This window comes from Gekko japonicus, unplaced genomic scaffold (genome assembly GCF_001447785.1).
Source record: "Gekko japonicus isolate JY-2015 unplaced genomic scaffold, Gekko_japonicus_V1.1 scaffold901, whole genome shotgun sequence".
Taxonomy (NCBI): domain Eukaryota; kingdom Metazoa; phylum Chordata; class Lepidosauria; order Squamata; family Gekkonidae; genus Gekko; species Gekko japonicus.
In genome coordinates this window covers 310,005-323,684 of record NW_015173701.1, presented here as the reverse complement: position 1 = coordinate 323,684, position 13,680 = coordinate 310,005, and the positions used below count along the sequence as shown (strand labels likewise).

The 13,680-nt window shown below is 43.4% G+C and overlaps 1 protein-coding gene across 1 annotated transcript in view; it reads right to left on the bottom strand.

Annotated features, from left to right (window-relative positions):
* ADAMTS14 (ADAM metallopeptidase with thrombospondin type 1 motif 14) overlaps positions 1–13,680 on the bottom strand; it is a 144,045-nt gene that overhangs the window by 82,579 nt on the left and 47,786 nt on the right. Inside the window, exons 3-4 of the mRNA XM_015423239.1 lie at positions 4,864–5,020; positions 2,123–2,319 (exon numbers count right to left, since the gene is read on the bottom strand). Coding sequence (XP_015278725.1) covers positions 2,123–2,319; positions 4,864–5,020 — 354 coding nt within the window. The remainder of the gene's footprint in view (positions 1–2,122; positions 2,320–4,863; positions 5,021–13,680) is intronic.

The window sequence follows — 13,680 nt, the reverse complement described above, 5'->3', positions numbered from 1 at the left end:
AGTTGGAGGATCTCCTCTCTTGGGCTTTTAGTTAGTAGTGGGTTCTTTACTTTATCCCGTATATGTAGTTTCCCCTCTCTTTTCTTCTGTTGTACTTTTGTAGTGATAAAAAATAATAAAAAATCCCCTCCGGGGGCTCAAAAAACAAAACAAAAAGAGATGGGAGTACCAGACCACCTCACATATCTCTTCAGAAACCTGTATAAGGGTCTAGAAGCGACATTAGACCCGGATATGGAACAACTGATTGGTTTAGCATAGGAAAAGGAGTGTGACAAGGATGTATATTGTCACCTTGCTTATTTAATATATATGCAGAGTACATCATGCAAAATGCTGGCCTGGATGAATCACAAGCGGGAATTAAGATTGCTGGGGAAAAGATCAACAACCTCAGATATGCAGACGATACCACTCTAATGGCAGAAAGTGAAGAGGACCTAAAGAGCCTCTTGCTTAGGGTAAAAGCGGAGAGCGGAAAAGTGGGCTTGAAGCTCAACATCAAAAAAACTAAGATCATGGCATCCGGCCCCATCACTCCTTGACAAATAGAAGGGGAAGTTGTGGAAGTAGTGACAGACTTCACGTTCCTGGGATCCCAGATCACTGCAGACAGTGACAGCAGCCATGAAATTAAAAGACACCTGCTCCTTGGGCGGAAAGCGATGGCGAACCTAAACAGCATAATAAAAAGTAGAGACATCACCCTGCCAACAAAAGTCCGCATGGTCAAAGCAATGGTATTCCCAGTAGTCATGTATGGCTGCAAGAGTTGGACTATAAGGAAGTCCGAGTACCAAAGAATAGATTCTTTTGAACTATGGTTCTGGAGAAGAGTCTTGAGAGTCCCTTGGACTGCAAGAAGATCAAATCAGTCAATCCTAAAAGAAATCAACCCTGACCGTTCCCTGGAAGGCCAGGTCATGAAACTGAAGCCAAATACTTTGGCCACCAAATGAGAAGCCTCACTGGAGAAGACCCTGATGCTGGGAAAGATTGAAGGTCAAAGAAGACGGGGACAGCAAAGGATGAGATGGTTAGACAGTGTCATAGATGCAACGAACATAAAATTGAGCCAACTTCAGAGGACGGCGGAAGACAGGAAGATCTGGCGTGATCTGGTCTATGGGGTCACGAAGAGTCGGACTTGACTGTGCGACTGAACAACAACAATTCCAGCCAGTGTAAATTTATATATACCAACTGAACTGAGAGGTATTAATTCCATTTTAGAAATAACATTCCTGATCTCTGAACTGCAGACTGAAGTTAGGAACTCTGCAGCAAATTTCCTCCTCTCCTACTCCTTCCTTCCATCTTCTGCACAAATCCCATCTTCCTTCCATGATATGCTGTAATCACAGACATCTAAATTTCACAACTTCTGCTATGGTATGACAGGGTGGCTAGGGAAACAAAGAGGACACATGCCTCACCAATTGGTCTTCCTTTCCCCAGCCAGTGTTGCCCTCCCCGGGTAGGCTTGATGTGTGGGGGGGAGCAGAGAAAGAAAGCAACTTTAGCTTTAAATGCAATCTCAAAGTGCCTCCCCTGCTGGCTGGCTTAGAGAAGGCATTTCTCTCTTTAAATCCCTTCTCCAAGCCAAGCCAACCAGCATGGGGGCATGGGGGGGGGCTTGGAGGATGCATTTAAAGTTAAAGTTGCTTTCTTTCTCTGCTCTCTTTCTCCCTTCCTTTCTCCCTTCCTTCCTTCCCGCTTCCTCCCTCCACCCATCCATTTGCTTTCTTTGTTTCCCCCCCTCTCTCTTTCCACCTCTTTCATTCTTTCTTTCCACCTCTCTCTCTTTCTCTCTCTCTTAAACAAATATCATTAGCAAACAAATCAATATCACTATCAATATCTATTTTTACCCCTTTTGTTTTTATTTTTGGCTGTTAATATAAAGCATATATGCATATTTTTCAATAAAAACATCTGATGTTTATTCTATGTGGCTCTTACGTTAATCAAGTTTGGCCACCCCTGAAATAAAGCAAAGCATACACACCAGTGACAGGAAGGCTATATGTCACTGTAACCAGGGGTGTTCACAGTCACACACAACTGCCTTCTTGTTCCCATTAGTAACAACTATAAAACCACAACATCAAAAGTGCCTCACTATGTTCATGAGGGTGAGGACATAGTTCTGGACATGTTCCTTCCCATGGAACCGCACAACTGAATCATCCACGGCCAGCAGAACCTCTATGTTATAGTCATCCTTCTTGGCATGACGTTTCTTCCGCTCTGCTTCACCAAGCTGGTCTTCAATCATGTCCAGAGTGTTTGGGAGCTGACCCAGGCTAAAGGCTGGAACTACAAAAGTAAAAGAAGAGACAGAAGGGAATTTTAAAAATCCACCATAAGCACAAAAAAGTAGTTTCAGTTACTATCCTGGTATCTTCAAAGGTAGCAAATAGTCCTCTTCTCTCCAGTACCTCATCCAGCCCTTTTGTGTCGTCCTGTGTCTATGTGTAAATTCTTTGTCTTTCCTGCTCTGTCCCTCAGGATACCGGAATAAACTAATCAAGCATTCAAATTATTAATGATCCTGCCGGACGCTAATCATGGACCCATCTCCCATCTTTTGTTTATATCTGGGAACCTATTCAACTGCCTAGTAGAACCATTAGTGGTCAGAAAATCCATTCAACTAGCCCCAGTACAGTCACCCAGCACCTGGCTGATTTAATCAAGGTTTTGTTAAGCCTGACTCTGCCTCTCTGGAACTTCATTGGTCACACCCAGGCCTTGCCCATCCTGATGTCACGCACCCCTGGGACTCATCATTGGTCCAGGTAATCTATTGTTCTCACCTGATACTAGCCCCCAGAGCTGCCCATTGGTCTGCATTGTTTTCCAATGTCTATATCCGTGAGCACATGGTCTCAAACCGTGTGCTTCTGCCCTGATGCCAACTGGCAGTCCACCCTCAAGCCATAATCCTTTCTTCATGGACCTCTGCACGTCTGGACAGGTAGTATCACCCCACAACTGACCCTCTCTATCAACTATCAATCACCTCTGCTTCCTTAGTTCTGTATTGTGTGTGTGTGAATGTTTGAATATTGTTTGTATGCTTGAGAATATTTAGTAAAGAAATCATTATTTTAGCCACCCAGTCTGTGTCTATTCTCCTGGGTTCTTGGGAATTCTAACTCTGGTATACACAGGTCTGATCCTATAGTTATGCCAATTGCTCATTAATATCATAATTCCCCAATCTATTATTAAGAAATAGAGCAATTTAACTAACAGCAGCAAGGGTTGCTCAGGCTCCTGCTCCTCCCCCCACTGCTCTACACACTCCCCTCTACCTGCCCTCCTTCCCTGTCTACCCTTCTGCCCCTCAACCACTCCACAGAGACTGGTGAGAAGAGCAGCAGTGCCTATTCTTCCCTCCTCTCCCTGTCTACAGCATCGTTGTGGCCTCTCTCTACCTGGCTCATGCAGCAGTGGCTCCTTCTCCATTTCCCACACATGCTGTAAGAGAGGCAGATAACGTGCTTCCATTGGGGGGGGTTAGAATTTGGCTCCCTTGTTTTATTTTAAAACTGTTCATGTTTTTCTTCAACCCTGGAGGGTCTCCCAAGGCTGTAGGGGAAAGGTCCCTTTTCTCTACATGGCCCCAATCCACAGATTTAAGTCGCCACAGATGGGACCATGTTGAGAATTAGATTTATTAATTATTATTGCAAATGATTCTACCATTATCACCAGTTGTGCCATGAATTTGACAAAAGGTGACCTGGGCCTTTGGAATACAACAACCATTAAGTTCTGAGGCAATTAGAAGTAATTTTGCAGATCGAATTCCGGAGCCCAGGGAGAGCTACAAAGTTTCTGAGCTAGGGTTTAACTGGACTGGAAGCATCCTGGGGGACTGTGAGGCTGGGGTGGGGGGGTCACACTGCTGCTTTTAGAAACCGAGGCAGTGCTAGCAGCTGTGCTACCCTATTGAAAGAGTCTATTACGCATCTATTATGCCTCACATGCTTATTTGTCTATAAAACTACTGTTACACGGATATCATAATTGTCCAGTGTTTGCTAACTAAATTTTTATAGGATCGCTGTCCCTGGACCTCTCAGTAGTTGGGGAGTGACAGGTACATAATACCAGTAGTGGACTTTAGGGCCTTACTGTTGCAGAAATTAGGAATTTGGGGCACAAAATTTCATATTCCAGGTATATGCAAAGATTCCTCAGCAGCTGGTAGAGATGGAGACAATTGTCAGCTTCAACAGAGAAGATCTTCTTTCCCTTTGTCCTGCAAAGAAGTCTAAGGTTTCTCCCATCACAGTGTGACAGTGATGGAAAACCTGTACTGCTCAAGGTTACCCTATTCTGAGAGATTTTTAAACATACAGGAGCCCTGTCCTGTTTGCTGTACAGTCACCCCACACACATGTAGAACAAAGATCAGTTCTTTGGGCAGAAAGTACGGTGGGTTTTAGATTCTGAAGAGGTTAACAAAAGAGAGACTTCTCTGTATAAAAGAGGTAAATAATATGCAATAAACAGATAAAGAACGTGCAGCTAACGAACATGAAGTTATACTTTGCAAACAAAATTGTAGTCCAGTAGCACCTTCGAAACCAACAAAATGTTCCAGGGTACAAGCTTTCCAAGCAAGACCCCAGACACACTTCATGGTAGATGGGAGAGGGGTGCGTACAATGCTGCAGCACCTACCCTGGAGACACTTTTCTGACTCTCTGTTCTGGCGATGTTAAAGAAACAGGCATTGCCTCTGAGTCAAGGATTGCCAATGCCATCTAAAGCAAACATGGGAGGAATGAGGAAGATACTTGAAATATGCCACCAGCTAAACAACATTACATGTAGGCACAATCCTGCCTTTGTTGTGATGGTCCTTGAATGTTTCCATTTTCTCCTGTTGGAGGGTAGACCTGCGGTAGACCACGTGTGCTCTTCCGTTCTTTTCCTTCTCCCACTGACCCTGCTCAAGGGGTTCAATGAAAAACTCACCACTGTCTGTTCGAATCAGGCCTGCCTGGAAAAGCATAGAAAAGAATGGGAACGTGAAAATAAGGAAAGAAATTATGTATTTATTTGTGGTATTTTGCAGGAAAGTTCATGATGGAGACCACAAAGGCATTTTCTGTCCTTGTCAACTGGAATAAGGACTTCAGGCATATCCCTGATTCCCTTTCCCTCTAAAGTAAAACTGCAGGCTTCAGACTGGTTGTGCTAATTATTATTATGTACGGCTGAAAACCATGAAGAGCCTAGTTATATCATTTGCTAGTAAAGGAATAACTGGGTTATAATCTTCTTGTATTAAATACTCTAGCATTTAGGCATTATCTTACTACTGAAAAGAAAATGCACACCACTCATCAGTTTTGCTGGGGTCCATACCCACAACCAAATTCCCACTTAGAGATAAAATAATAGCAAACACATTTATTAAACTAATTTAAAGCAATTTATTATTTATTTAAAACATTTTTATGCCGCCTTTCCACCCAGTTCAGGGTCCCCAAGGCAGTGGACATTAAAATATTTCAAGCATTAAAAATTTGCCCACACATTCCAAAGACATTTTTCAAGATAACACCTTACCACAACCAGTTAAAATATATTTATACATATAAAACATATGTACAGGTTCTTTGTGGTCACTTAAGCAACACTTCAGCTTTTCTAATTTTTGCTCCCACAGATGCTCCCACAGATGTTTACTCTGCAGTTAACAATGTTAATACAATATGTTGGTAGACAAATATAGGCCCCGGTCACACGGGCTGTAAACTGTGGGGGGGGGGAGTGTGGCAGTATTGCCCGGAGCAAAATAACGTGCCGCCACCCAATCACAGGTCCTGTAGAGGTCCCGTGGGTAGGGGCGAGGTGGCGATCACCCAACGATCCTGCAGCGCAGCAAAGAAGCAGTGCGGCACGATCTCACCAACGGCATGCGCGATTTTGCGGAGCAACGGAACTTTTGCTTTCCTCTTCGTACACATGCGCCATTGGGTGCTTGTGTGCATCCTGTGGAGACTTGGGGGGAAAAAACCTGTTTGCGACAGGACATGGGCGGGCACCGGATGCCATGGACTACCACCGGAAACGCGATCAGATGCCAGCCCTTGCCCCGCGGTTTCCGGAAACTAGTACCTCAGAGGTACTAGTTTTTAACTCCGCATCTTCGGCGGGAAGCCTCGGGTTCGCCTTGGAACTCTACGCTTCCCAGATATTGCGGTGTGATCGCACCTGGAAAATCCGCCTATCATCCGTCTCAGTAGCGTGGCTAATGCTCCATGTGACCGCAGCCATAAATTTGCTCCTTTTAGAATGGTGATGTTTAATGTATTTGTTTTGAAGAAAAGGGCAAAAGAAAGCCAGCACAAAATACAGCAAATCATTAGATTAATGAGTCATTCAATATTTTACATGTGATATTTGGTATTCTATATTTGTAATTCATTGATAACAGATTGATGAATTTTTATTAAATCTGCAGTATACCTGCAGTTGGGTTTTTAAATTAATATTATTAAATGTTATTTAGTATGTTAACCTTTGGAAATTAAACGTATGACTCAGTTGTATATGTATTTTATTATTTACGGTACTGTATCATTTTTTCAAGGGCTTTTGAGTGAATGCAATAAAATATTTGAATCTAATGGTGATATATGTCAGCAAGCTGCCAGTGTTTTGTTTTCTTCTATCTGTGTGCGCTTGCTTGCTTTCACTTTCATACGTAAACCTGTTGATGCGCTTAATTGCTTAGCTGCCAAAACGTCTATATCTCTCGAGGCCACACGTGTGCTGCCTAGAAGCGTTTGCGCCCAGGCCCGATGGCGCGCGCGGGGGAACTCCCGCAATTGGGCCTCAGTGGTTTGAATGTACTATAACATGCCATGCTCTTTGCTCCCCCCTCATTCCGAACAGTGATCCTGTCTATGCACCTATAGCTTCAAATAAAGTAATACCTTTCTACAAGTGTGTACTTCGTTGATGCTGTGGGGAAGTCTGACAATATAATAGCAACAATTCAGACCTCTTGAACATTCTTCTCATTTAGTGCTATCACGGTCTTTGGTGGAGCTTGTAAACTCTTTCTAACTTGCCTGCCTTTTTTTAAACATGAGACTAAATCCTAAACAGAATTATATTCTTCTAAACCCATTGACTTCAATGGATTTAGAAGGGCGTAACCCTGGGCCACTCCTAAATTCGAAGTCTTCAAAACTATATTTTCAGGTGGCTTTCCAGGTTTTAACAGCATCACAGTTCCGACATCCTACAGTTTGAACAGTTCAGCCAGGAGCTGCTTTAGAAATGCAGACTTTAAGAGCGATGAACAGCTCTAGACAAAGAAGTGGTTGCATGGAACAACAAGAGACGTCAGAAATATTTGAGATTCCAGCTGTTAGGAATAAGAATTAAGCTTCCAGTAAATCTGCACTGAACTTGCAATCTCAGTTATATTATGTGAAACTCCATCTAGTTACAGCTTTGGGCAATCGGAAGGAAGTCAAATCACACGCACTGTAGATGGATTGATTTTGGCAAGGATGATAATATTGACCTAGTGGCCAACTGATTCTGCCTGCTCACTATCCACTTTTACTTCATCCGCTGGCTGACAGAAACCGCTTTTGTAACACATACCAGAGGCATCCTTTGAAGCTCTGCAACAATCCAGACTATTTTTTTAAGAAATATTTTTTGTTCCTACTAAATCAACAAAACTCTTTGGGAATTTGAAACTAAGATCTGCCATGTTACCATATTTGGTGGTCTCCAGTCTATTACACTCCAGTGTAAATCAGTTACCAGGGTCCTGTCCAAGCATGTCAGTTTGACCACAGTAGGATTTCAGCGGTACCAAGCACCTGTGTCTATCGGTCTGTTCAGGCTCGCTGAACTACCACAGGTAAAGTGCTGTCTCTAAATTGCATCACTCTAAACTGAATTCACTGGGCTAAACTATTTTGCATATCAAGCATTAAAGGTGCTTCTTGTATCATATTTAACATTTTTTTAACTAGGAGGCGGATAATAAAGATTTTAGTTCAACAACCAGTAATGAACCCATACCGAAGTAACCAAGGTTGATCTATTTTAAGTCATTTTTTATATAGATGCCAGGACAAATCTCCAGGTATAAATCCATGGAAGCATTCACCTTAGAAATTCATCTCCCTTTGCTCTTTTTACACACACACACACAAATCCAGAAGTTGACTGTCGTTATTTTCTAAAGAAAAATAATCCACAAAAAATCAACTTAGCCACTGGAGGAAATATACCACTTGGCATCCAAAGCCTAAGAAACACTAAGAAATATTGAAGAAGAGCAGAAGATAGTTGGGAAAACATTTTTAAAAGCTAAAAATTTACTCAATTTGTTGATTTTTCTCTAAGAACCCAAAGAACCCAACTCAATGGGATTTACTTCCTAGTAAACATGTCTTTGATCTTTGATGTTATTGGCTGCACTGCATTTCTGCAGAGACTACAAACATCACCTTTTATGATATTTGGAAACTCCCTGTAACGTCTTACATTCTGGAAAGACCAAAAAGCTAGCTAGTCTAGACAATTGATTTTAATGATCTGTTGCCTGCTGGGCAATATTTTTTCCATGATTTAATAGTTCCTCTGAACAGATTACGGCCAGGAAACTGCAGGTGGCAGAGGGCCTTTGCTAATGAGTGTAATACAACATTTGGTCCAAAATCTACAATCACACACTATAAAAGACCCTCCAGCCTTTGCAACCCCAAAAAGCCAGATTCTACAAATAGAATATATTGTGTAAGCCAGACATGCCATACCCCAACTCCTTTCACATGAGCAAGAAATTGCCTGCAGACCCCATTCGTCCAGTGACCTGGACCAGACCACTCCTTCAGTCATCATCACCAGAAAAACAGGTACAGCAGGTCTAGACCATGGAAGGGCTAATCAGAAGGCAGTCCCATGTGTTCAGTGGGCTTAGCTCGGTCTCAGGGAAGTGTCTTTAGGATTGCCACCATACTCGGTCATGTTAATTAGAAGACTGGCTCTTCTGTTTTATCCCTTGGTGGCTTGGGGATTGTTTTTTATGATGCATTTTGATATGTTTTAGGATTTATTGCGTACCATTGTTTCAACTCGTTTTTCTGCAAGTCATCTTGAATCCTTTTCAGAAGAAATGCAAGATATAAGCTTTTTAAATACATCAATATTTAAAGGAAAAGGAGGAAAAGTTATACAGAAGATTGGAGAACAGTATAGCAGCCATGTGCATATACACCCTTTTGCTGTCCTGTCCAAGTATCCAGTCCAGAACTTGCCAACCTTTTCTTCAATCAGAGTTACTTCTGATTACTTTAATCTGAGTTATTTACCCAAGCTCCTCTCCCTCCACCCCAGCATGCCACCAAGTTTTGTTCTGACCTAGAAACATAACATTGCCTGCGATCATACACACAATTAGACCCGACATAGGTGCAAATTCTGGGTGGATTTAAAGGGCGCAATCAGACAACAACATCTGGGAAGCGCCCCGCAGCTGTCGGCAACCCATTCTGCTCTGCCGCAGAAGCGGAGTTAAAAGACACCGGGGGAAATCTGGTAGTAAACTGGTTGCAATGAACCATGGATGGACTTCCCCGTGTCTGATCACTCCAGTGTGCTCTCATGCCATCAGGATGGTCTGATCAAGCCATCCCAACTCCGTGCAGTTGTTTTTTCCCCTTTCGCAGTATGTGTATCATTGCAAACTCCATAGGGAGCCCTCAGTGCGGAGGTGCGATTCATCGATTCCTCGTTTAAGTACATGGGAAACAAATGGTACAAAAAAAACCCGACTCACCCGCAGTTGTGTCTGATCACACACTGATGGGCTGTGCCTGCAGCTTTGAAGGGAGGTGTGATTGTAGAACTGCGGGTCAAATTCTTCCGGAGGAAATAGCCTCGCTTCCCCCACACACACATTTTATCTGGCGCATGTGACCGCACCCATGGACTAGGAAGAACACCACGGGGGAGTTATCAGCTAAGCAGCACAGAGAAAAATCCTATGACACGAAAACTTTAAACAAACAAAACAAAAAGTCTAGAGCAGATCTTTTATCTGTTTTTGGGTGACTTTGGAATTCTAACAGAGTGTAATGGCTGCAGCAACAAAATGGTTGTCACAAAATGGCTGCCACATGTGGTGGAACTAGCCCAAAATGTGCACCACAGCTTACGTTCAGTCATACCTTGATGATCCTTGTATTGTGGTAGCAGCAGCTACCAAAGTAACATTTTTAAAGATCTGTACAACCAATCCAATTTCCAAAGGCCAATAGCTTCTCTTAGCACTAGGTAAAGGTTTCCCTTGCTCGAAAGCTAGTTGAATCCGATTCATCTCCATTTCCAAGCCGAAGAGCCAGAGCTGTCTGAAGACTTCTCTGTGGTCACGTGGCCGGCATGACTAAACGCTGAGGTGCACAGAACGCTGTTACCTTCCCACCAAAGTGGCACCTATTTATCTACTTGCAGTTTCTTGCTTTCGAACTGCTAGGCTGGCAGGAGCTGGGGCCGGAGACAGGAGCTCACTCCGTCACGTGGGACTAGGGTCTCGAACTGCCGAACTACAGACCTTCTGGTCTGCAGCTAAGTGTCTTAACCTCTGAGCCACCGTGGCTCCTCTCCTAGCATTGCCCACCTTTTAAAAACACTTGGCAGACACTAGGAAAGGTTGTGGACCCCTGTTTCAGGGGATGCATGAGCTAACTGGAGGAGACCCCTGGTCCAGCCCAGGGTAGGGAAGCCTGTTAACAACTGATAATCAGGTGATTTCCAAGATAACGGGGCAGCTGGTAGTGATGGAGCTGACAACTCTATGTCTACACAGACATTTTAAAAATTTTTACAGTGCTTATTAGTAACTGTTGTATAAAAATACCAGAAATTATATAGAGCAAAACAGAGAAGCCAGCACATCTAAAACAAGACAAAACAATAGTCAGCAAACCAAGACAAAACAATACTTTAAATGAATAGCAACAAAAAATAACCATCTCACACTACTACCTCCCCAGAAAGTTACTATAGCTAAGACTACATAAACTGGAATAGTCACAACAGGCTGAAGAGAATATTTCACTGAGAAATTGTGGCTGGTGAACTGCAGCATGAATTTTTTAATGAAATGTCATCTTACAATAATTTCGGTAGTTTGTGATAATTTAAAAACATCTTTTCTTTCTCGGGCATTTTTATTTGATGTGGTGCCTTTACACTGCTAAGAGTTGTATGTTTCATTGACAGAGTTGTTAATGTGCTAACATTACTAAAAAAAATTATTCCTGGATTGTAGGTCACCTTGCAGGCCTTTCTAAGAGAAAGCAATTAATAGATTTTTTTAAAAAATGAATGAATGAATGACCAAGATGGAGCACTGACAGTCTCCATCAGATTCCTATACTGCCTATATCACAAACCAACTGCAGACACAAAATACACAAGAAATCACCTGGCTTACTCAATGTCATTAGGACTACATATAAAACATGGGGTCTCTTCACAAGACATAGCTGTAGCACTACAGGTCAGAAACACAATCAATTCTGTTGCCTGTGCATTTCTCCCTTGCTTTTTGGACAGGGCCAGACCAATAGACATGCAAGCAAATGTCCCAAAATGAACCCAAACAGAAGCCTAATCCCATTATTTTCACTTCTCCCAACGGACCTGGCACCAGACGTTTCACTCAAGTGCATTCCCCTCTGGAATCCTGTCTGCTGAGCAGCTCCAGAGTCCAAAGCCAGCTCCACGCCAAGAGAGATTTGCTTGGCAGCAACTCCTGGCAGCCCCAGCACGGGCACGCAGGAGACAAGGCTTCAGTAGTCCCTGCCAACATTTGCAGCTGCTTGCCAGCCCTCTGGTAAAGTGAGGGCGTGAACATTTTTCGTCAAAACGGTGGTAGCAATGATTAGGCTGAGCCTTAAAGTATCAGATTTTGTCCATTAAAAAAACTGGAGAATGCCCTGACTTGGATAGCCCAGGCAAGCTTGATCTCATCAGATCTCAGAAGCTAAGCAGGGTCAACTCTGACAAGTACTTGGATGGGAGACCTCCTTGGAATACCAGCAGTCAGGAGGCAGGGGCAGGCTTTATTCAGCCACCTCTCTAAATATTCCACAGGCCCCCACTAGGGATCAGTCATCAGAGGTTGCCATAGCTTCCGGGTGCACACACACTCACACACACATATGAAAAATACAAAAAAAAAAGAACTGAAGAGCATCTTGCATGCAACCAAACACAGTCACAGTTGATCTACATGTCCAGAACAATCATGTGACACTAAGGATGCACCACTGCAGACAGGGGGGGATACATGTTTGAATGCTCCCCCCATGTAAAACTAAGCTCTCTCTCCCTGTGGAAAGCCAGTGTATCAAGAAGGGTTACAACCTAGCCCTTTTCTGAACATAGAGGGAGTTTCTGAAGTGAGATGTAGTTAAGCATTGAGATCCCCTCACCTGAAGTGTTACAGTCCCAAGACGGAGTCACAGACTTCTTCCATATTTATCAGGTTCTCCTCTCTACTCTGAAAGTAACAATGGCAACTTGGCAATTACATAACACCTATTATTCACTCTTTGCATAATCCTTATGTCAACTATGTAATGCAGGTTGATATTATTACCCCCTGTCATGATCTGGGCTGTGCAAGCACAGCCTAGCAGGTCTAGAAAGCCTGGCTAGCAGTAGGGGAGGCTTGGCCTACAAATCCCAGAAGGCCTTGGGAAGTTTTGGTGCTGATTTTGACCAATACGGAAGAAGAGGGCTGGGGAATAAGAGAACTGGTACAACAGGGAAAGTTGTTCTTCTTCCCAGGGAACAGGGCCAGAAGAGGCTGCTGTGGGGAAGAGACCCTCATCCTGAGAGAAGGGTGAGTAGTCTAGTGCCACTTGGAATAGTGAGCTAGGGACAGTAGATATGTAGACGCGTAGGGCATTTGATTTTTTTTTCTTTTCACCCACTTACTGTTATTATTCTGCACCTTGTTGTATGACCTCCTATACAATAAACTATTTTCATTGTTCACTCTGCCTGGTCCTCACGCCTTTTATTTGGCCAAAAGAGAGGTCTAGAGGTCTTGGGAGGGTGCTCTGGGCCTTCTCAAGGGAGCCTGGAACCAGAGTGGTGGCAGCGTCAGGTGAAACCCCACCTGAGCCGTGACACCCCCATAATTGCACTTGAAGAAGTAGAGACTGAGGTGCTGCTGCTTGTCCAGGGCCCCCTGATGAGTTCACAGCAGATGTGAGATTCAAACCAGGAAAGTCTTGGCTTACAACTTGCTCACCAGATTGCACTACTAGCCCACAATACGTTACACTAGCTCAATGGTAGGAGATGCTTTAGGAAGAAAAGGTACCATAAACAATCTCAAGGGAGTTAATAGTGGCTGCTTTTTAAACATCCATAAGTAGCTATGTAGGCTCCAGGCTGGTGTCCAACAATTCTCCCACAGGAGAAAAAAACCTGCCATCCTGGGACCCATCGTGCCAGCAACATGCAGCCTGATGAGAAAAACACAAACACGGTATGATTGTTTTTGGCCAACCACTTTCAGACAATGTACCAGATGAGGGATCACAAGCTTAAGTGTATCTCACTTCAAAACCCAGGTATGCACTGTCAGCATCCCACCTTATT